The sequence below is a fragment of the Dendrobates tinctorius genome, unplaced genomic scaffold (genome assembly GCF_039654945.1).
Source record: "Dendrobates tinctorius isolate UK_male_01 unplaced genomic scaffold, ASM3965494v1 ptg000046l, whole genome shotgun sequence".
In the NCBI taxonomy this organism is placed as follows: Eukaryota; Metazoa; Chordata; class Amphibia; order Anura; family Dendrobatidae; genus Dendrobates; species Dendrobates tinctorius.
Genome location: NW_027361714.1, coordinates 87,193,573 through 87,216,533, shown reverse-complemented (window position 1 = coordinate 87,216,533; position 22,961 = coordinate 87,193,573). Strand labels below are relative to the sequence as shown.

The 22,961-nt window shown below is 39.6% G+C and overlaps 1 protein-coding gene across 1 annotated transcript in view; it reads left to right on the top strand.

The window, feature by feature from the left end:
- Positions 1-509: 509 nt before the first annotated feature.
- The window catches only part of LIN28B (lin-28 homolog B), a gene marked incomplete at its 5' end in the record, with an annotated part of 86,659 nt that continues 64,207 nt past the window's right edge, over positions 510-22,961 (top strand). The window contains one exon of the mRNA XM_073576103.1: positions 510-719. Within this exon, the coding sequence (XP_073432204.1) occupies positions 510-719 (210 nt within the window). The remainder of the gene's footprint in view (positions 720-22,961) is intronic.

Here is a 22,961-nt window from a genome sequence, read left to right as displayed (position 1 = left end):
TGTCATTTGTGGAGCAGGCGGTGTCATGGCCAAAGGTTCTTGGCCCTGTATTTTCTTCTAGTGTTTAATGTTTATCTGTTGAACAATCGCTGCTTTTCAGTTGGCTGAGGCGCAGGCATTAGCAGGGGAGGGGATCTTCTACAACCTACTTGTAACATAACAAGTGTATACAGCTTCCTTGACTCCGGTACCGGGTCAGGAGACAGGCTATTGTCTGCAGTGTCCTAGCTGCTTACGTTGCTTTGTTTCCCACATGTAACCCTGAGGAAGTATTCTCCATTCAGGGGTTTGGTAGTAAACACAGAAACAATCTGCACTGCATGCACATGCAATACCAAGTGGTGTAAACGGCCCCCTCCAACCCCACACACCACTCTCACACGTTGGTCACTGTGACATCCCCTATGTGAGAGCTTCCTGCAAGAAGTCACCTGGGTTATATTAGGTAGCAAGGAGTTAGGTGTCCAGAGATGGTACCAGTGCTGTATTGACATCATTGTTTGTTCTCTTATCCAGGAGGGGCTGGTAAAGGTGGCAGAGAAGAACCAGGAAAGCTGCCCGAGGAGGAGGAGGAGGAGGAGGAGGAGGAGGACATACAGGTCCTGCGTGGTGCAGGTCACTGCAAATGGTTCAATGTGCGGATGGGATTCGGTTTCATCTCCATGACCAGTCGGGAGGGAAGTCCCTTGGAGAACCCTGTTGATGTATTTGTACACCAAGTAAGTGAACCTTTTTCCTCCCCCTCTCTGTTAGCCACCAACTGTGACATGGCTAAACCACCCATTTTGACTTTGTACTGCGGGTCATGTAGTGAAGCATCTTTTGTGCCTTTGTTTGCTGGATGTTTATCGCTGGAGTGAGGAGGATTTCTATTTGGGAACAGCAAATCTTCCTTTTGTAGTATTAACTTTGTAATTTTTGTAAAAGTAATAACAGAGTATAATCTGCTACGATTTGTCTACATAACTTTTGGCGCACATATTAATTAATTAATGGCTTTCTCAGCAAGTGCATTACTTGATCTGTCTAGTTTATTTGGGATTGCTAATGTTGGTCTAAGAAAAGGTCTAACCGCCACCGAAAGACATGAAGTCAATAATCATAAACTTAATGGCTGTGCTTTAAAAGGGCCATGTTGCCTTTACTCTGGTTGTGAACAGCAGGAAATTTCATGAGTCCCAGCACTGCCTCTTTAAGGGCATTGAAGTCAAGCAAGCATATGGCCAGAGGCGGTTCATGGTTATACTTTGTGTGGACTGTGTTCATGGTTTGTACTTTCTCCCTGGTCAATGAAAGAAGTTAAGATACTGCAATCTTCCGCACATGGGTATTTCCAGATGCAGTGTTGCGTGTATATATATATATTTTTTTAAACAAACAGTATATTCAAAGTGTAAAGTGCGCAGATCGTTTTCTCCTTTTTCTGTGTGTTTCATGTATGGACTTAATACTTCCATGGTACAGGGTAAATCTATTAAGGTTAGATTTTGGTTCATTGGTGCCATCTTAAAAAACATTGTGCTGATGTAGAACTATAGACTTAGAAATTAGATTGTTCTATATTAACCTTTCTAACAAGCTCCCATATGAATGCTGTTAACTATATGAACACTGCAAATGATTTATGTTAATAGCACTCCTTGTCCTACCCATCCTGTTCACATATCCGCTTGTGATTGCCCTGTTTGGGGCCATAACGCTGCCTCAAAGAAACAAAGCTCTGGTGACATGGAGCTTGACAGGTCACATGGGGACATCTCTGCTCTTTGCTGTAGCTTAGGCCAAGGCCGGACTCTCAGTGCTTTGTCTTACTCAACAAATAGGTGTTGAGTGTGAAATCAAACTCATGGGGAGAGTATTTTTCTATTTTTTTTTTTTTCTCCCTGCTCCTTCCTGTGGTTAGTGGTATGTGCCTACCCGTAGCGTGATGTTTTTGTTTCTTTAGATCTAGTTACCTCGATCTCTCCTAGATCAGATGGCTATCAGTGTGTTTTTTAGCTCATTTTTCATTTGAACCTCCCCAAGTTAAATTTTATTTTTTTTTTTATTTCATCTTTAAAGCAAATTTATGAGATCGTAAAGTAAGAGATCAAGACTTCCTCTTTGTGTAACTATCTATCTTCATCTTTGGTAAATTACAGTTTATCAAATTCTTCAGTTTAATTTTAGAAGTGATAGGGATGTGGAGTATTTTGGAATATTAATGCATAACTTGTAGACTTTGCGTTTATGTGGACATCTTTGTGGCACTAAGAGTATATAAACATTAATTTTATATTCTGTGAGTTAAATTGTATTTTCAATGCTAGTTAGTAACACTAGAAACCATGGCTGTGGAGTCTCTGTCTATTTTGGTGGCGTCAGTATAAAATGGACCAACTCCGACAATATATCATACATTGGGTAAATTCTCATAGTAAGTTTGGGAAAGTTATGAAATGTCCTATAAATGTCTGTTCTGTTCCTGATCTAAGGATCTTGGCTTTTAGGTGAGATAACTCTGTGCTGCACTTCATGTACATGCTCAGTAGTGAAGCTCCTTCTCTACAGATCAGATAGAAAAAAGCACTGCGAAAGAATGCCTATATTGCGTTTTTGTTGAAAACTGTTTTTCCCCTCACTCACTGCATAAGCGTATTGCATATTTACGGTTTATTAAACTTTGTTGTGTTTCAAGAAATACAATAATCAAGCCATTTAGAGAAAATTATATCATAATGATGATTAAAAGCCTGATACCATCTTACTATAGTAAATGTATCACGTAAACATGAGGGAGTCATGGAAATTGAGGAGTCTGTTGGAGGTTTGGCTTAAGCCCCCCATTATACATAGCGATATCGCTAGCAATATCGCTGTAACGTCACCGATTTTGTGACGTAGCAGCGATATTGCTAGCGATATCGCTATGTCTGATACTTACCTCCGACCGGCTCCCCCGCTGCTCATCGCTGATCGCGAGAGAATGTCCTGGACCATTTCTCGTCGGGCGCTTCCTGTGTCGCCGACGAGCGACGCGTGGACGCGGGCGGGAGGACGTCAGGATCGCCACGTCTGACAGGTAGCGACCCCCGACCCCTGCTATGTCGCTGGTGAGATCTGCCTGTGTGGCAGCTCACTAGCGACCACTTAGCGATCCATATCGTTGTCGGGATCGCTGGTGCATCGCTAAGTGTATCGCTAAGTGTAACGGTACCCTTACCGACTCCACAGCCCTTTTGGAAACAACCTACTGAGTAATGACAGCTGGATATTTTGGCTGCTCTAGGTGCTATATGCCCTAACTTCTGTGGATGGTATATTCTGGGGGCCGGCTATTGAGTAGGTAAATCAGCTTGTAATGGTTTGTCTTGTACATTTTCTGCCCTCGATGTAGTATTTATTACTTTGTGTACATTTTGTGCTATCAAGACTTATTTACTACAAATAGCCAGGTCCACTATAACTTGTTGTGAAATTGCAATTAGTTGCTTATCCCTTGGTTGAGTATGTTCTAGCCGATAAGTTTGTTCTTATAAATTGACTTAACAGTTGTTTTATTTTTTTTCATAGCTTGGCAGTATAGAGGTTGAACATGTGATGTTTCTTGACCTTTATCAGTAATTCTTATGGCATAATAATTCCCTTCTTTTTCTCCTATGAACTGATCTGCTTAGAAATACAGATAAATAATCATTATTTGTTTTGAACCTTTTCTTTGTGTTTATTTAGTAGGGCAACCCTTTTTTATTTTGCAACTGTAAATGTATATTATGATCAAATGGGAAGTGGGCTAAACAATTCAATTTGATCTATTGGGGGTTGTATTTTTGTACAACTATGCATTTTTACTATTGTCAGCTGGTTATTATTCCTAATCCAGTGTGGTTGGGAGTTTATATTTCTTAACTGAATAAGGAAACTGTACTATTGGTTTTAATGCTATTTATATTTAACATTTGTCCATATTGTAGTAACTAGAAAGCAGAAATGTAAATTAATTACGTTAGCTGAGTAATTTTTATTTTATTTATTTTTTTTTACATGCATGATACTGCCAAGTGTTTGTCCATGTATGCCACGCATAGTCCAGGATTTCCGTGAAGACCACATACTCTAAAGATGCATTTACACCTGCCAACCTTAACCATTTAACAACTACAATCGGCAGTCGTGCGCAGAGCAATCGTTAATACACTTGTGCTGCCGATAGCACATCTATGGTATAAGAACATTTTTACAGAAGACGCTGTGCTGCCGATACTATTTGCGCTGGCATGAACAGTATTCCGGTGTTGAGCATTTTTGACAATCCTTTTACTGCTGCTTTGGCATGACCCTTTAAACAGTCTTTTTACGTCCTTATTTTGCTTGTTTTCAATATATAAATTTTTTTTTTTCTTTTTACTTTAGAGGCAGTTTTGTCCCTTTTTTTAAGTTACAGTAATTTGAATATTTTAAAATCGATTTCTTAAAGAATCATTAGTGTTACTAAATGATCCTAATGTATATTTTATAGGCTCATATTGCTTATTTTAGCTTTTGGGGAAATAGTTATTGTGATGAATGAAATGCTGTTTTTTAAAAACTCATAAATTGTCATTCAAAGCTATTTTCTAGTGGCATGCATTCGGGCAGTACATTCTAAATGAGAACACCATATCGGTACAGATACTTTTCTGTAAAGATGCCTGTTCTTCACTCGTGCTTGTTCTTAATTTGCATGCAATTTTGCTCTTTACTACACCACATTCTTTTTTTAAAGAAATCAATGGACCGTGTATGTGAAAGAATATTTCCACTTTAATAATATTTGGTAGATCTATATGTTCAAATAAAACAAAGCTAGTAAGAGCTGAATGCACAGTCGCCAGTTCTAGAGCTGCCAATAGCATAAATCCGCCATGTTTCTAGGCAGGAGTTGAACAATTTCCTCATTGATATGTTGTGTCTTGCTATCCTCAGTAATGCAAATGGTGCGCTCCAGATGTTCTCTGGAGTTGTTGTTCAGGAATATGTGTCTACTTTATCAAACAGCTCCATACATGTTCTTTATTAGATGTTTCTTTATAACTAGTGATGGCACCGTGACAATGTCCTTCTAGTCAGTGTAGGAGTATAAATGATTCTTCATTAGTGGCTCAGGAGTGCCATTGATTGGCTCCTACATGAAGGGATGTTCTTTGAATAGCTGTCCATATCCATGGGAAATGACTTGCTGACTTATTTCAAGCTTTAAGATCTCTTGACATTTTAACATCAGTAGAAAAATCCAGAGCTCTACTCTTTTTTGCCTTTACCATAGTCTTACAGCCATGTGTTCTGTCATATGAACCAATTTGTTGTTTGTAGTTTGTGCTCAGCAGCCGAGGGGTTAACATTCCTTCCCCCCACTCCATTGAAGATCTTTTGAATAGGAGGAATTTGCACCCTTTGGCTCAGGTTGCAGACTCTCTTGATCAAACTAGGGAAGTTGCGGGTCATAGCTGTTCATTGCTTACTACTTCCTTTGGCACTTTTATGCTTTTTTTTTTTTCTTTAACGTTTTATTATATTTATTTTTTGCAGCTTTAGGTGGGCAGTGGATTTGGCAAAGCTATTCTCTATTTGATTTTTGTAACTCCTCAGGAAACGCATATTTTCTATATTTTTTTTTTGTCATTATAGCATTTATATTATGCAAAAAACAGCAACAATACTTTAACCCACAGTCAATGACGTTCAATCAGTGTATGCGAGATTAGGAAAACACTGCTTTTTATCTGTTTTGGAATTTTTAATCATTTAGTTTTATTAGATTATTAGATCATTGTTAGCATATAGGTACGTTTAATGATATATATACATTCATTTTTGTGTGTGTACGAATGACATACATAAACACACATTATACTATATATATCTGTGTTTCTCTCTCTCTCTTTATTTATTTATATGTGTGTGTGTATATATACATGTTAAAAGTTAAAGCTGTATGTGTATAGAGAGAGAGAGATAGAGAGATAGAGAGAGAGATATATATATATATATATATATATATATCTCGATCTCGGTATTATATATTTATGTATCAGTATTATATATTGCTGAAATACATAAGCATACATTATATATAGATATATGTGTATATACGTGTTTTCTTTTATAGTCTATATATTTTTTTTCACTTTTTTTTTTTCTTTTTTTTATTTGCTTGCAGCAGAACATTGGGATTATGGATCACCCATGTCTTTAGAAGCTGCATAGCGACAGTACATGTAGGCTATAAAAGAAAAACCTGTTTGAATCTATATATTGCCACAAATAATTGGTGCATGCTTTGAAGCTATAAAATAATGCCACTGATTGTGACTGCTTCCATAGGTTTATCATTAGGAACACTATGTGGCAGGAAACCTGTTGGGGGAGGTGGGTGCAGTATTCGCATTTCTGATGCATTCAGGAGGTTAAAGTGGGGCCCTGTTAAGCTTAACCTCAACCTTTTACAGCTTTTTCGACATGCAAGCCCCACCCATGAATGTCCCTGGACAGCTAATACCAAGCTTTTGTTTCTCTGGCAAAAAAGGGGTTTTTTTTTGTTTTTTGTTTTTTTCTCCTCTAGACTGCCCTGAAAGGAAAGAAAACAGTGCTTTTCTCAATGTTCTGATCAAGTGACTTCCCTTCAGTGAGTCAGAGATAGGGTTGAAGGTGAATCACAGGATGAATCAGACGTAAAACATCCATTTTTTTTTTTTCTTTTTTTTGTTCCGGATACAAATATGGCAAAGATGTCTCATTTGTAATGACTGTCAAGTGTTCATAGTAAAAAAATGTATACATAAGCCATAATGGTTGCTTTAACTGCAGAGTTAAATAAGCTGTAAATGTATGCAGGTAACATTGCATCTGGTATGAATTGTATGACTGTTTTTACTTGTTACTTTTTATTATTTGTTTTGGTCCTTTTGTTTTAATGTCCATGTAGTAAACAATAGATTAATTAGTAGGCTATAATAAATAGGCTATAATGTTCTTGTAAATTACCAATGGCTGCTATTATGGAGTGGTACTGTTGTGGTGTATTGCTTTGTTTTTGAAGATAGTGAATGTTACCATATTTTCTCTGAACTCTCATCGCAACTACGGTGGGGGGAAGGGTCCCATCCACCAAGCTTCTGGTGGGGGCTGGGAATCTTGCCTGAGAATTGTGGTGATAAACACGGCAATCTATAGCAAAGCAACGTAATCTGAAGCCCACATTATATATGCCTCAGAAACAAGAGGACTTGGTAACTAGCTGTCACCTGGCTGTCCCTTTTAAATTCTCATGCTGACGCCAGCAATTTTGATTATCTGTACTTGATGTATATTTCTCAATCAATATGCTATTAACATATTCAGCAAAACATGTCTAGTATGCACTAAAATGTGTGTGTATACAATATTCTTAGTGTGACTATGTCATTTACTATTCAGAATCCATTTGGAAGGCGCCGGAACGTTTTAATTTTTATACTTCTGCCTGGCTTGGTGTACGGACGAAGGAACGTAATTTGTCATATTTAGATAGGTTGAAATCCCCTCTGAGAAGCGTATGCATTGGAAGGACTGGGGTTGCTTTTGAACCTTGTTTACACTAGAAAAGACCACTAAAACCTGAATGGAGCACTTTCCCAAGTTTAAACTGTGAAAGTGCACCTCCGATAGATACTCATCTGCCCAATCTGACATCAGGCATTAAGAGACTCAACTGCAAACTGGACAAGTGTTCAGTGCTCACGTGCATGATGGGAGTCCAGTCGTCTTTTCACACCCAGTGTTCGATTGAACAGAGGTCACTATTGGTGGTAAGCTTAGAACATAGATTTGAGCAGGTAGAGAGGAAGACATCCTTTTGAATATATTTGAATTCTGGCCCACAGAAGCGTAATTTTGGCCTGTAGCCGATTTTTATCACGCTGCATGCATCGTCCTTCCCCCTGCCTCTGTACACTTTACTGTTAGAAAATGTTTTTTTGTTTTTTTTTGTAAAGATGGCTCTCACTGCTGGGTCAGTGCCTTCACTCATTCACCATTTAGGTGTTGCTTGTTTATATAGTATATTTGTGGAAATACGGTCACATGTAGCTGTAATCTAAATCCAAGTACTCTGAATTTTACTTAAATGGTTCTAACTATATCGTAGAGATCTGTGATGCACCCTTTTGGATGAGCAGAACAGCAAAAGCCAGGTCCTTTCTAATAGTAATGAGTGGGCATGCTCGGATAATGTGTTATCTGAGCATGCTCGTGTGCTAACCGAGTATTTTCGGCGTGCTCGTTTAATATGTTCGAGTTCTCGCACCTGCATGTCTCTAAGCTGATTGACAGCTGCAACACATGCACGGATGCATGAGTCCCCACTCCTGTAAGTCTCGTGGCTGTTTGACAGCCACAAAAATGCATGAATTGCCTAACAAACAGACAATCCATTGTCTGTTAGGCAATTCATGCATTTTTGTGTCTGTCAAACAGCCACGAGACTTACAGGAGTGGGGACTCGTGCATTTTATTCTTGCACGCTGAAGACACTCAGTTATCCCTCTGTGTCTGTACTGTTACATATTTAGACAGTTAACTTGTTCATGCAGCATTATATGAACCCCCAATTCTTTAGGGTACCGTTACACTTAGCGATGCACCAGCGATCCCAACAACGATATGGATCGCTGGTGCATCGCTAAGTAGTCGCTAGTGAGCTGCCACACAGGCAGATCTCACCAGCGACATAGCAGCGGACGGGGGTCGCTACTTACCTGTCAGACGCGGCGATCCGGATGTCCTCCCGCCCGCGTCCACACATCGCTCGTCGGCGCCACAGGAAGCCCAGCAGGAAGCAGACGGCGAGAAATGGTCCAGGACGTTCTCGTGCGACCAGCGATGAGCAGCGGGGGAGCGGTCGGAGGTAAGTATCAGACATAGCGATATCGCAAGCAATATCGCTGCAACGTCACAAAACAAAACCAGTGATATCATAGCGATATTGCTAGCGATATCACTATGTGTAACGGGGGTTTTACGCTATGGCTGGTCTAAACAATAAAAGCAATTGTTAACATCCACCTTTCGTGTCTCCCCTTTTTCCTTATAGATTGTTAGCTTGTGAGCAGGACCCTCATTCCTATTGCTTTCTGTTTTGATCTGTGTTTATTGCTATGCTGTAATATCTATTGTCTGTACAAGTCCCCTCTATAATGTAAAGTGCTGCGGAATATGTTGGCGCTATAGAAATAAAATTATTATTAGCACCCGAGCATGCTCAGATAACACCAAGCACATTAGCCCATTACTAGTAGAGAGGAATAAGTTGGTGCTGGACTCATCTGGTAGTAGCTTATCACTTGTGGAAGATTTGGGTGTTGCAATTTTACATCAGTCATCCAGATAGTTCAGTGACCCGCTTTCATTTTCTAGGGGCGGGTCTTTAAGCTACTCTGCATTATTACCCACTGAGCAACTCACTCCTTGGTAAAGACCACCCAAATTCCAACTCAATAAAAGCGCTTATATTTACAACCAGGAATAAAATAAGAGCAAAATTGTCCACTTTTGACCTGGTGATGGGTCCTCTGTAACTTCCATAACAAACTTTCTGTAATCTGATAACAATATAATGTCTTGTGATATGCTGCTCTGTTTTCGATTTTAGCTTTATTATATACAGTGTGAGTGTGTGTGTGTATGTATATATATATATATATATATATATATATATATATATATATATAAATAATGTTAGATAGATATACAGCTCTGGGAAAAATTAAGAGACCACCACATCAAAGCCCTGTCATGGGCAGCCCATTCTCCAGACCTGAACCCCATTGAAAACCTTTGGAATGTAATCAAGAGGAAGCTGGATAGTCACAGGCCATCAAACAAAGAAGAACTGCCTTAGTTTTTGTACCAGGCGTGTCATAAGGTCACCCAAGACGCATGAAAGCTGTGATTAAAATTCATGGTTATTGCACAAAATATTGATTTCTGAACTCTTCCCGAGTTAAAACATTAGTATGGTTTTTTCTAAATGATTATGATATTGTTTACTTTGCATTATTTGAGGTCTGAAAGCAATTTTTTTTTTTTTTTTTAATTTTGACCATTTCTCCATTTCAGAAAAAAAAAACAACAAAATGTATTCCTTGGAAATTCGGAGACATGTTGTCAGAGGTTTGTAGACTAAAAGAGCCATCTACATTTTACTCAAAAATAAACCAATAAAGAGGAGAATCAGAGAAACTGAACATTTGAAAGTGGTCTCTTAATTTTTGCCAGAGCTGTAGATAGATGGATATAGATAGATGCATAGATACATATATACATACTTGCTTGCAACCCTGATGAAGAGAGCAGCTGTCTCTTGAAACGCGTCGGTTTTGTGCCACTTGCGAGCCACCGTCCTCCTAGTGTGATGTCACGCTAACCCCGCCCCCACCACACGCCGATCTCCTCAGCATTGTTCACGGCCGGAGCGCGTGAGGCAGCGGCGGTGGCGGCCTCCACTGCTCCACGGATCAGCAGTTTCAGCTGTAACCCCCACGCTAAGCACGCGAGCCTGCTTCACCGATCACTGGCCTGTCAAAAGTAAGTGCCTCACACTCCAGCACCTTGATAGCGGACACAAGCTGTCACTGATGTTTATCCGCTTTGCAGGATCTGTGCCTCCATGTGTATCATCTACACAGGACTAGGTTATTTAACCATACTGAAGGCATTTAGTATCCAGCAAGGTTAGCACCTGGTCCCCATTTTAAACTTACCTATTGACCGTCCTCTGTGGTATTTTTTTAATAATTTTTAATATTTGATTTTCAATCAGTATCTTACTATCCATATGCTAATCAGCATACATCATTCCACCCACAACATCTAAGCAACGATTTATTCACAGTATGCTACCCATTTGTTTCTGATACATCAGTGTGAGTAAGTTCAGTTCAGCTGATTGCTTCTTTAACCCATTAAGGGGTTTACCTGTCATTAAATTCGGTTACATATTTCTATCAGCAGTTCTAAAAAGGCAAAGCTAAAGTGGAAAGCCTCAGGACACTGCTATATACCTATTACCACGTGATTTTTCCATTTATCAACAAGTGAGTAATTTGTTATTTTTGCTTTGTAATTCCCAGTATAGCGCGGTGTATTCTCTTTTCTATCAGCTTTTGCTTTTTTAAACAGGCACCAGCACAGAGCCTGTTGTTCACCAGCTGCATCTGGGAATATTGGACCTTCCCTCTCTGTTCAAGTGGATTAGCGCCAGTGAGATTTTCTATTATTCATATATACAGTACATACTTAAGGTACTGTCACACTTAGCGATGCACCAGCGATCCCGACCAGCGATATATTACGCAAAGTGGTCGCTAGTGAGCTGCCACACAGGCAGATCTCACCAGCAACATCGCTGGGGACGGGGGTCGCTACTTACCTGTCACACTAGGCGATCCTGCGTCCCCCCCGCCCGTCTCCACGCTCGTCTCTCCACAGGAAGCGCCGCAGGAAGCTGATGACGAGAAGCGGTCCTGGACATTCTCGCGCCATCAGTGATAACCAGCGGGGGAGCGGGTCGTAGGTAAGTATCAGACACAGCGATGTCGCTAGCAATATCGCTATAACGTCACTAGTTATAGCGATATTGCTAGAGATATCGCTTAGTGTGACAGTACCTATACTTGCTGGCTAGTTTCAGATAGGATTGCCTTTTATTTTCAGCAACCAATCTGAAGAGGACAGGCTGCAGGAGGTAGGGCACAGGGCAGCGGCATGAACCAATGATATAGTGGTTGGAACTGCAGCCTTGCAGTGCTGGGGTCATGGGTTCAAATCTCAGCAAGGACAACATCTGCAAGGAGTTTGTATGTTCTCCCTGTGTTTGTGTGGTTTTCCTCCAGGTTCTCCAGTTTCCTCCCACACTCCAAAGACCTTCTGATAGGGAATTTAGATTGAGCCCCACCGAGGACCGTGCCAATAATGTCTGTAAAGAGCTGTGGAATTAATGGCGCTATATAAATGAATAAAAATAAATTAAATATAGTATGTGTCTGTGACTACCTCAGACTCCCTGTAAACACTGTGAATGAGTTGTATTCACAGATCTGTCATAATGGTCTAGCGCTAACTATCAGCACCAGGTGTAGTCCATGCAATGAATATTCAAGTATCCTATAGTATAGAGTATGACAATGACCAAATAATATAGATATTAACAAATATCACTAACTTTATTGAAGATACATCGATTAAAAATATTAAATTAATCCACACAATGGAAATTAAGTGGGACAGCTAAGAACCCTATGTGTAGATTTAAAAAGCTGTAGGCATGTGACAGTGGTCATGCAATAAAAAAAAATCCAATATACGAAATGCCCATAGCAGTTAACGAGCCAATAAGAAGTTGTTGTACTAATGATCAATGGCCATGATAATGGTGGGGACACCAGAATAGCCACTATTAACCGTAATGATAATGGCACAAAATAAAACAAACATAAGTACATAGACCTAATGCCAACCAAGCCCACCCCAAATGATGCATGTTTCACATAATGAAGGCTTTTAGAGGCAGGCCTGGTGTCAAGAAGATTAGCAAAAAAAAAAAAACACTTCTCTGCAAGGAAATGATCAAGGACATACTGACATTTTGCAGTAAGTACTCGGATTTGACTGCAGACTTGTTTAGGACATCTGAAAAAAAATATTTTCTGGAGAATGGTAGGCGAGCGCTATCATGGGTCTTGGGTTATACCAGTAAAGCATCCAGAGACCATTCATGTGTGGTTTTGCTTTTCCAAGACAGTGGGCTCATGTAAAATTTTGCCTAAGCTTGTATAAAGAATGCAATATAAACATTCTCCAAAGAAACTAATCCCAACGCTCCAGTAGCAATGATGGAGCACCATGTCACAATGAAAAATGATAACCAAGTTGATTGGTGAACAAAACATTGACATTTTGGGTCTTTGGTGAGACAACATCCCAGATATCAAGCCCCGTGAGAACCTAAGGTCAGTCCTCAAAAAGCAGGTAGAGAAACTAAACTTAAGAAATTGTGCTAAATTCCAAGCACTGATTAGGCAGGAATGCATTGACATCAGTCAAAATTTTGCACAGAACTGATATCCAGCTGCCAGGGTGAATTGTAGAAGTCTTAAAATAAGGCTCAACTCTGTAAATATTCGGTCTTTGCATAATCTTATTGGATTTATCAATAAAAGTTTAAAAACCTATGAAATGTTGATACTTGTACCTCAGAAACACCTTAATGGAGTGGACTAAAACAAAAAAAAATATTTTAACCCTACTTCTCTTATTTTGTAATAATTTAATCAGGAATAGTGCAATCACACTCTGGCTTTGATAGAAATGACGAGCCGGCAAGAGAGCGCACTGTCAGTGTACGTTGTAAGAAGTGCAAAGACCAGCGCCTCCCACGCAAATGGTGTCACTTGTGGGGATGGGTCTTTGTAAGAAGTACAGTGTGCAGGAAAAGCAAAGAACGCTCTCGTACCAGCTTGTCACTTCGCCAATATGAACACTGACAAGAACCTACTGAACCTCCTTCGGAATTGACAACTAAAGCATTCTCCGTAGAGCAGGGACTAGTTCAGTCCCTGAAACGATGTCCCTGATGCGTCATTTCAAGGAAGGGGCAGAGGCTGTGGCAGTGACCACATCTTCCTGATGTCAACTCGTTTGAGTAACCCTGCATGCACTGGAATTGTCAAAAGAAGCTTCATCAAAGACGAAGTAGTAAATTAAGAAAAAAATAAAATAAAGCAGATACTGTAGGAAAAGAAAGGGAATTTTTAATTAAAGGGAACCTGCCACGTGAACAGAACACTATTAAACTGCAGATGAGGTTTTTCGGCCGGTTAATAGCATTCTGAACCTGCCCGGCACCCCCACATAGAGCCCTGCTGACATGAGATAGTATACTTTATTCCTACCGGCAGCGTTTGGGTTTTTGTCTTGGGGGTGACATTGGTGTGGGTTTACTCACCACTCTGTTTATGGTGGTCTGATGATCTCTCTAATTGAACCTTTCAACACCCGGTCCTGTCCAGCTGAAGTCGCCGATGTCATGTGGCCTTCAAGCATGTAGCGTCCCCCCCCCTTCATAGTAAGCCCACACAACTAGCCAGGTCACCTATCCTCCTACAGCGTGAGAAGGCATGCAAGACTAGTACTTCATCAAAGGCTACCGCCATGTTGCAGTGCAGTCAGAAAAAAAAGTGTTGGCGTATCCTTATGTTCTGCGTACTTTTTGAAGTTGCTAAAGTACAGCACTTAAAATTATGATGAAATGATCAATAAAAGGTCTAAAGTTAATGACTCATTTCCTTTGTATTTTAGGCAAAAATATGTATCTTCATCTTTTACATTTTGAAAATTACAAAAAGGAAAAAGGGCTGATGCAAAAGGTTGGGCACCCTGCATGGTTAGTACCTAGTAGCACCCCCTTTTGAAAAACTCATAGCTTGTAAATGCTTTTTGTAGCCAGCAAGCTTCTTTGGAAAATTCTTCCAGAACTGTAAGGTTCCTAGGTCGTTTTGCATGCACAGCTATATTGAGGTCTAGTCAAAGATTTTTCAATGATGTTCAGATCCGGGGAATGTGAGCATCATTGTAAAACCTTCATCTTGTGCCTTTTGAGGTTGTCTGTTGTGCATTTTGAAGAGTGTTTACGATTATTATCCATTTGTAGAAGCGTATTTTCAACTTCAGCTTTTTTTTTCTACAGATGGTGTTATGTTTGTATCAAGAACTTATTGAAATTTCATTGAATCTACTCTTCCCTCTAACCGAGAAATGTTCCCCGTGCTATTAGCTGAAACACAACCCCAAAACTTGATTGATTGATTCTTAATGGTTGGCACAATGTTCTTTTTCTGAAAATATGTACCCTTTTTTCTCCACACATGCCATTTGATCATTGTGGCCAAATAGTTCTATTTTAAATCCCATCGGTCCACAGGGCTTGTTTCCAAAATATATCAGGTTTGTTTAGATGTTCCTTTGCATGTGTCTGATGCTGAATTTTATGGTAAGGACACAGGAGAGGTTTTCTTGTGATGACTCTTTCATGAAGGCCATATTTGTGCAGGTGTTTCTGAACAATAGAACAATGTACCACAACTCCAGAGTCTGCTAAATCTTTCTGAAGGTTTTTTGCAGTCAAGCGAGGGTTCTGATTTGCCTCTCTAGCAATCCTACAAGCAGCTCTCGCTGAAATTTTGCTTGGTCTTCCAGACTTTATCTTGTTAACTTCCCTTTCTTAATTACGTTTCCAAACTGAGGAAAGGGCAACTTAGAAATGCTTTATCTTCTTGTAGCCTTCTCCTGCTTTGTGGGCCTCCACCATTTTCATTTTCAGAGAGCTGGGCAGCTGCGTAGAAGAACCCATGGTTTCCGCTATTTGGCACAAGGTTAGAGGAGGCTGGGTTTTTACAAAGTTTGGAAATTTTCATCACCTGACCTTTCCTAACATTGATAGTGAACAACCCATAACCCTAACAGGCTAATTAAGGTTTGAAACCTTGGTCAAATTTGTCTGAGCACGCAAACTTCCAAGGATTTCCAAACTTTTGCATCTGCCTATTTGTAAAATGTCAAAGATTGTGTGGGGAGGGGGGTAAGCACGTTCATCTTCAGCTTGCTTAACTGTTCACAGTAACAGTAATTTTGACCAGGGGCTGCACATACTTTTACATGCCTCTACAGTATATGTTCTCCTGCTGGTAGTTGTGTATGTTGAGCTGTAGAGCTTAATGTCTATTGGACATGGAGCACAATGTTTTGCACAGCCCTCTTATAAGAGTTTGAAGATGCCCGTTGCTCCTGATGAGATTCGATGTGTAGAGGATGATGTGAAGTGGAGGATAGGCTAGAGGCAGATCTCCCTTCTCCCCCTCCTATCTACATAGAAGTGTATTTTTAGCACCTGTTGTCGCCTGTGTCAGTAACGGGAAAGTCTGTCTTCACTGAAAACACATTTTACCCCAGAAATTAGAGGGTTTTTTTGACAATGAATGAAGAGAGGCAGATTTTTTGTGATAATATGTATTACCAAGTTGTTGATTTTGATGTGAAGTATTGATTTCTTAAATAAAAATTCAAATGACCATGGTTACTTTTTAAAGGTTGGAAAACTTGGAATATAGAGTCAGTAAATATTATACTGACTTTGAGCTCCAAAATATAAATGTTATAGCTCATTAATAATTAATATTGTAACCCTTTTAGGCACAATTATAGTACACATTTATAATTGCAGTACTCTGGGATTAGTTTGGGTTCTACAAAAGTTCCAAGGAACTTGCAAGTGTTAGGCTAGTTTCACACTAGCGTTCTCGGGCGCAGGGCTGCCGCTAAGCCCCGGCCACGCCCCCTCCGGTCAGTTCCTCCTCTGATCGCATGACACTGCATGCGATCACCATACCCTATATTTAGCGTTGGGTACGCTGACCGTGCGCTGGTATGATTTTGCTGGTGCTGCGCCCAGTGCACAAAAGCGCGCTGTGCTGCATTTTCGTGTGCTGGGCGCAGCACCAGCAAGATCATACCAGCGCACGGTCAGCGTACCCAATGCTAAATATAGGGTATGGTGATCGCATGCAATGTCATGCAATCAGAGGAGGAACTGACTGAAGGGGGCGGGGCTTAGCGTCTGCCCTCCGCTGCGCCCGAGAACGCTAGTGTGAAACTAGCCTAAGATTATAGTATCTGAATATATAAATACATCTTGGACTAAAAATAAGATCCACGATTGGATGCATTTAAAAAATAGTATATAAAAAAAAAATATATCGTTCAGTTTCATCCAAAAAAATTGTTTTCCATGTGCAGTCTGTATCTGTTCAAAATTTTTTTTGTTTTAATTTTATTTTTTTAAAGTAGCAGCTATTAATAATTTACAGGACCATTTACAGTTTTCGATGTTAAAATTGCAATATGTCATAAAAAAAATACAATACTAAGGCTATGTATGACATCCAATTTTTGGAAGAAACTATTGCATTCTGCATTTTATTTTATTTATTTTGTTGTGTTTTTTTTTTTTTTAACACAAATAATTGGTTAGTAAAATAAATTATTCTACACGCCTCCCCCATTGAATAACATTGGTCCGAGTGTTATCTGTTTTCTTTCATGGAGAGCACTCGGACCAAAAAAACGGTCATCTGACCGAGCCTTCAGGGTGACAATTATTGGGTGTAAAGTGCATCCGGATAGGCTCATGTCTCTAGAGCTGTGTTATTTGTTTCAAAAAACGGGATTGTATCGTATCAGGACAAATGACGCTATACCTATGTAAGGAAAGTGGAGAGACATTAGGAAATCAAACACCGATGGTTTGGAGACCAAAATGTGGCCTGAAAATGCAATATCGAAAACATCACATCTTGGACTCTATGTAGGTTCTTATCTTTTGCTTTAGAGCCACAACATTGGACTTATTTTATATATTTTTTATGTTTTCCTCTGTAGTGCAGTATTGTAGATAAGTAAATATAAACTGCAATGTATTTAAAAAAAAAAAAAAATTGTATAGTCTTATAAGATAAATTTTTTTTTTTTTTTTACAGTAACTGAATGTAATTTTTAATTTTATAAATGGTGCACATGGAAATAAGCAACTTTGTAATATATCTTAGCAGAGAGATCTTCTGCTTTCTCGTCCTGGACTGATCTTTCACTCTTAATTCGTGGGTAAAAAGTATATTTAGTGAAGACTTCGATTTTTACTTTACTGATGGAGGATTTTAAAATCGCCGACTGTCATTTCCTATGAAGGAGGAGCTGGAAGCGGACACATTGTGCTGCAAGTTCTCCTGACATGGTAGTGTTCTCCATAGCACTTTGCGCACCAGCCGCCGTCTCCTATCTCCGTAATCGGAAAATCTGAAGACACATTTTACCAATAAATTGCGAGTTTTCACAATTCAATCGGTCCAAGAGGAGAAAGAAGCAGATTTATCTCATGATACATATTTCAGTGTTTCTTTTCTATTAATATTTTATCATAAATCAACACTACGCTTTAATGTGTTCTTTTAAAGAGTAAAAAAAAACTGTTTTGTATGTGCTTCCCTGCCAGTTGCTGCCACTTTTTTAGTATTCTTAGTTTTTTGTGTTTGTATTTTCTTTGTTGGTATGTGTGATAAAAATACAATGACTATGTTTCAGCATATTGAGGAGGTTGGCTGAGGTTACTATTTGTGGATAAACTTGAGAACTGTGGAATAAAATATTCCACTGATCTGGTTTTAAATAATTTAATGCTATGTGATATCACTACTCTATGAACAGTAGTGAAACAAGATATGGTTATTGTATTAAGGCAGTCGTGCAATTTCTAGCTGATTGTTTGGGATAGGCTCTCAGTCACTTTTTGATGTATTGAGGATGGTGGTAAAATTATCTAATCAAGGTGAGAGGTAGTCTGCACTATAATAATAAAAAAAAGAAAAATTAAAATTATCTAATGTATATATCTTCTCCCATTCACCTCCTATTGAATAGCTTTGCAATGTCTTAAATGTACAGAGGTGTAATACAAATTCTTGCCTGAATAGAATATGGTATCTAACTGATGGCTTACTGTTTATATAATTATCCAGAATAATATCGATATCAATCTCTGAGTTTTCCTGGCGTTTAATAGTTCTGTCCACTGCATACACATGGTCAGGATATGTAGTGAGCAGAAAACTGCCACACAGTGTAACAACATATGCTATAAATTTGTACAGCCATAGACGTGATATGGCTTTTTTTTTTTTTTTTTCTTTTGTGATGGCTGACTGTGTAACCAGATTTCCAGATCTGCAAGGGCTCTATATATGACAGGAAAATTTCCCGCACACCCTGTATGCTGTACAGCCACACAAAGTGCCAAAAACTGGGGTAAAACAATTTTTAACCCCTTAACCCCCAAGGGTGGTTTGCACGTTCGAGACCAGGCCAATTTTTACAATTCTGACCACTGTCCCTTTATGAGATAATAACTCTGAAACGCTTCCATGGATCCCACTGATTCTGACAATGTTTTCTCGTGACATATTGTACTTCATGTTGTTGGTAAAATTTCATTCAAATAACTTGCGTTTATTTGTGAAAAAAATGGAAATTTGGCGAAAATTTTGAAAATTTCGTAATTTTCCAACTTTTATTTTTATGCCCTTAAATCACAGATATGGCACACAAAAAACTTACTAAGTAACATTTCCCACATGTTTACTTTACATCAGCACAATTTTGGAACCAAAATTTTTTTTTTCTTAGGAAGTTATAAGGGTTAAAAGTTGACCAGCGATTTTCTCATTTTTGCAACACCGTTTTATTTTTACGGACCACATCACATTTGAAGTCACTTTGAGGGGTCTATATAATAGAAAATACACAAAAGTGACACCATTCTAAAAACTGTACCCTTTAAGATGCTCAAAACCATATTCAAGAAGTTTATTAACCCTTCAGGTGCTTCACAGGAATTTTTTGAATGTTTAAAAAAATATGAACATTAACTTTTTTTCACAAAAAAAATTACTTCAGGTCCAATTTTTTTTATTTTATCAAGGGCAACAGGAGAAATTGGACGGCAAAAGTTATTGTGCAATTTGTCCTGAGTACGCTGATACCTGATATGTGGGGGGAACCACTGTTTCAGCGCATGGCAGAGCTCAGAAGGGAAGGAGCGCCGTTTGACTTTTTCAATGCAAAATTGGCTGGAATTCAGATCGGACGCCATGTCACGTTTGGCGAGCCCCTGACGTTCCTAAACAGTGGAAACCCCCCACAAGTAACCACATTTTGGAAACTAGACCCCCCCTCAAGGAAATTTATCTAGATATGTGGTGAGAACTTTGAACCCACAAAGGCTTCACAGAAGTTTATAACGTACAGCCATACAATTAAAAAATCATATTTTTTCCACAAAATTATCTTTTCACCCTCAATTTTTATTTTTCCAAGGGTAACAGGACCCCAAAAGTTATTGTGCAATTTGTCCTGAGTACGCTGATACCCCATATGTAGGGGTAAACCACTATTTGGGCGCATGGCAGAGCTTGGAAGGGAAGCGGCGCCATTTTACTTTTTTGGCTGGAATTGGGATTGTACGCCATGCCGCATTTGGAAAGCCCCTGATGTACCTAAACAGTGGAAACCCCCCACAAATGACACCATTTTGTAAACTAGACCCCCCAAGGAACTTATCCAGATGTTCGGTGAGCACTTTGAACCCCCAAGGGCTTCACAGAAGTTTTATAACGCCTGGGCGTGAAAATAAAAAAATCAAAATTTTTTTTTCCACAAACATGATCTTTTAGTCCCCAATTTTTTTATTTTCCCAATGGTAACAGGAGAAATTGGACCCCAAAAGTTGTTGTCCAATTTGTCCTGAGTACGCTGATACCCCATATGTGGGAGAAAACAACTGTATGGGCACACGTCAGGGCTCGAAAGGGAAGTAGTGACATTTTGGAATGCAGACTTTGATGGAATGGTCTGCGGGTGTCATGTTGCCTTTGGAGAGCTCCTGATGTACCTAAACAGTGAAAACCCCCCCCACAAGTGACCCAATCTTAGAAACTAGACCCCCACGGAACTTATCTAGAAGTGTGGTGAGCACTTTGAGCCCCCAAGTGCTTAACAGAAGTTTATAACACCCGGGCGTGAAAATAAAAAAAATAATATTTTTTGCCACAAAAATATTTTTGCCCACAATTTTTTTATTTTCCTAAGGGTAACAGGAGAAATTGGTCCCCAAAAGTTGTTTTGCAATTTGTCCTGAGTAGGCTGATACCCCATATGTGGGGGTAAAACACTGGGCACATGGCAGAACTTGGAAGGGAAGGAGCACCATTTGACTTTTTCAACGCAGAACTGGCTGGAATTGAGATCAGACGCCATGTTGCATTTGGAGAGCACACCCCCCAACACACCCCTAACCCTAATCTCAGCCGTAACCTTAATGGGAAAATGGAAATAAATACTTTTTTTTATTTTATTATTTTTCCTTAACTAAGGGGGTGATAATGGGGGGTTTGAGTTACTATTTATAGCGGGTTTTTATGTTTAGCAGCTGTCACACGCTAAAAGACGCTTTTTATTGTAAAAATAGTTTTTGCCATCACCACATTTTGAGAGCTATAATTTTCCCATATTTTGACCCACCGAGTCATGTGAGGTCTTGTTTTTTGCGGGACGAGTTGACATTTTTATTGGTACCATTTTCGGGCACGTGACATTTTTTGATCGCTTTTTATTCCGATTATTGGGATGCAGAATGAACAAAAACCAGCATTTCCAGAATTTCTTTTGGAGGGTGCGTTTACACTATTCCGCGTGCGGTAAAATTGATAAGGCAGTTGTATTCTTCGGGTCAGTACGGTTACAGCGATACCTCATTTATGTCTTTTTTTATGTTTTGGCGCTTTTATGCAATGAAACAATTTTATATAAAAAATAATTACTTTTGCATCGCTTTATTCTGCGAGCTATAACTTTTTTTATTTTTTCACTGATGACGCTGTATGGCGGCTTGTTTTTTTGCGGGAAAATATGACGTTTTCAGCGGTACCATGGTTATTTATATCCGTCTTTTTGATAGCGCATTATTGCACTTTTTGTTCTGCGGTATGATAAAGCTTTATTTTTTGGTGTTTTTTATTTTTTAAGGGGATCGCTAACGGGGTTAACTAATGGGACTGTTTTATAGGGCGGGTCGTTACGGACGCGGCGATACCAAAGATGTGTACTTTTTATTGCTTTTTGGTTTTTTTTTATTTCCAAAAAATGAATTTATTGGGAATATTTTTTTTTCTTTTTGTAGTTAGCGATTTTTTTTTTTTTTTTTTTTTTTTTTTTTTTTTTTACTTTATTACAATGTCCCAGGGGGTACATAACTGTCATGTGACAGATCGCTGATCTGTCACATCACAGATCGCTGCGCAGAAGGCTTCCTCGTGCCTGCCCTTCTCTGAGGAAGCTGGCTCCCTGCAGGCCCACGAAGGTCCCCGCCACCATTTTGGATTCGGGGACCTGCAGGGAAGAAGACCCCCGCAGCAGCGCTGCACATTGCTGCTGTGGTGGTCTCAGTGAAGCATGGAGGGAGGCCCCTCCCTCCCGATGCCTCCCTAAACCCCCGATACACTGCGATCGTGTTTGATCGCAGTGTGCCAGGGGTTAACGTATCGGGGACGGTCCGTGACCGCCCCTGACACACAGTGCCGGGTGTCAGCTGTGATAATCAGCTGTCACCCGGCCGCGATCAGCGGCGCTCACCACATGGGCGCCGCTGATCGCTATGACGCTCGTAAAAAATAAACTAACCTCTAAACTCCTTATCTATTAAGGTGTACTCATAATGAAAGATTATATTTGTTTCACGATATCAATGCTGTGTAAGAAGGCTGCCGATCACTGAATGTATGAGCAAAACACTAGTTCGTCGGGTGAAATGCCGCGCAAACATTTATAATTTTGTTAAACCATAAACCTAGCACAACTCGTTAAATCCTCCTCCCCAGTATCTCAACTAGTTGTGCTTCGAGTGATGTGCTGTTGATCAATTAAGTGACCGCCACAGCCACTTACTAACGGAATGTAATAAAATTTGAGAGTCCTCAGTGGTTGATACCTTTAACGGCCAACTGGAAAAATGGTAACAAATAGCAAGGTTTCAAGATTACTCAGGCTGCCTCATCATACATGGTTACTATACCTGATGAAGAGACCTGAGTAGTCTCGAAAGCTTGCGGTTTACCATTTTTTCAGTTGGCCGTTAAAGGTAACCACTGAGGACTCTCAAATTTTAGTATCTACTGGCTAATATCGTACAAAGATGTACTGTATATTTTTCATGATGATGTGTTAGGACACATGACTGTATTGGTCAGTAACTGCCGTGGTCATGTGAATGTATGGCTCTTGATCAGCTACTAGACGGGGGGCTGAAA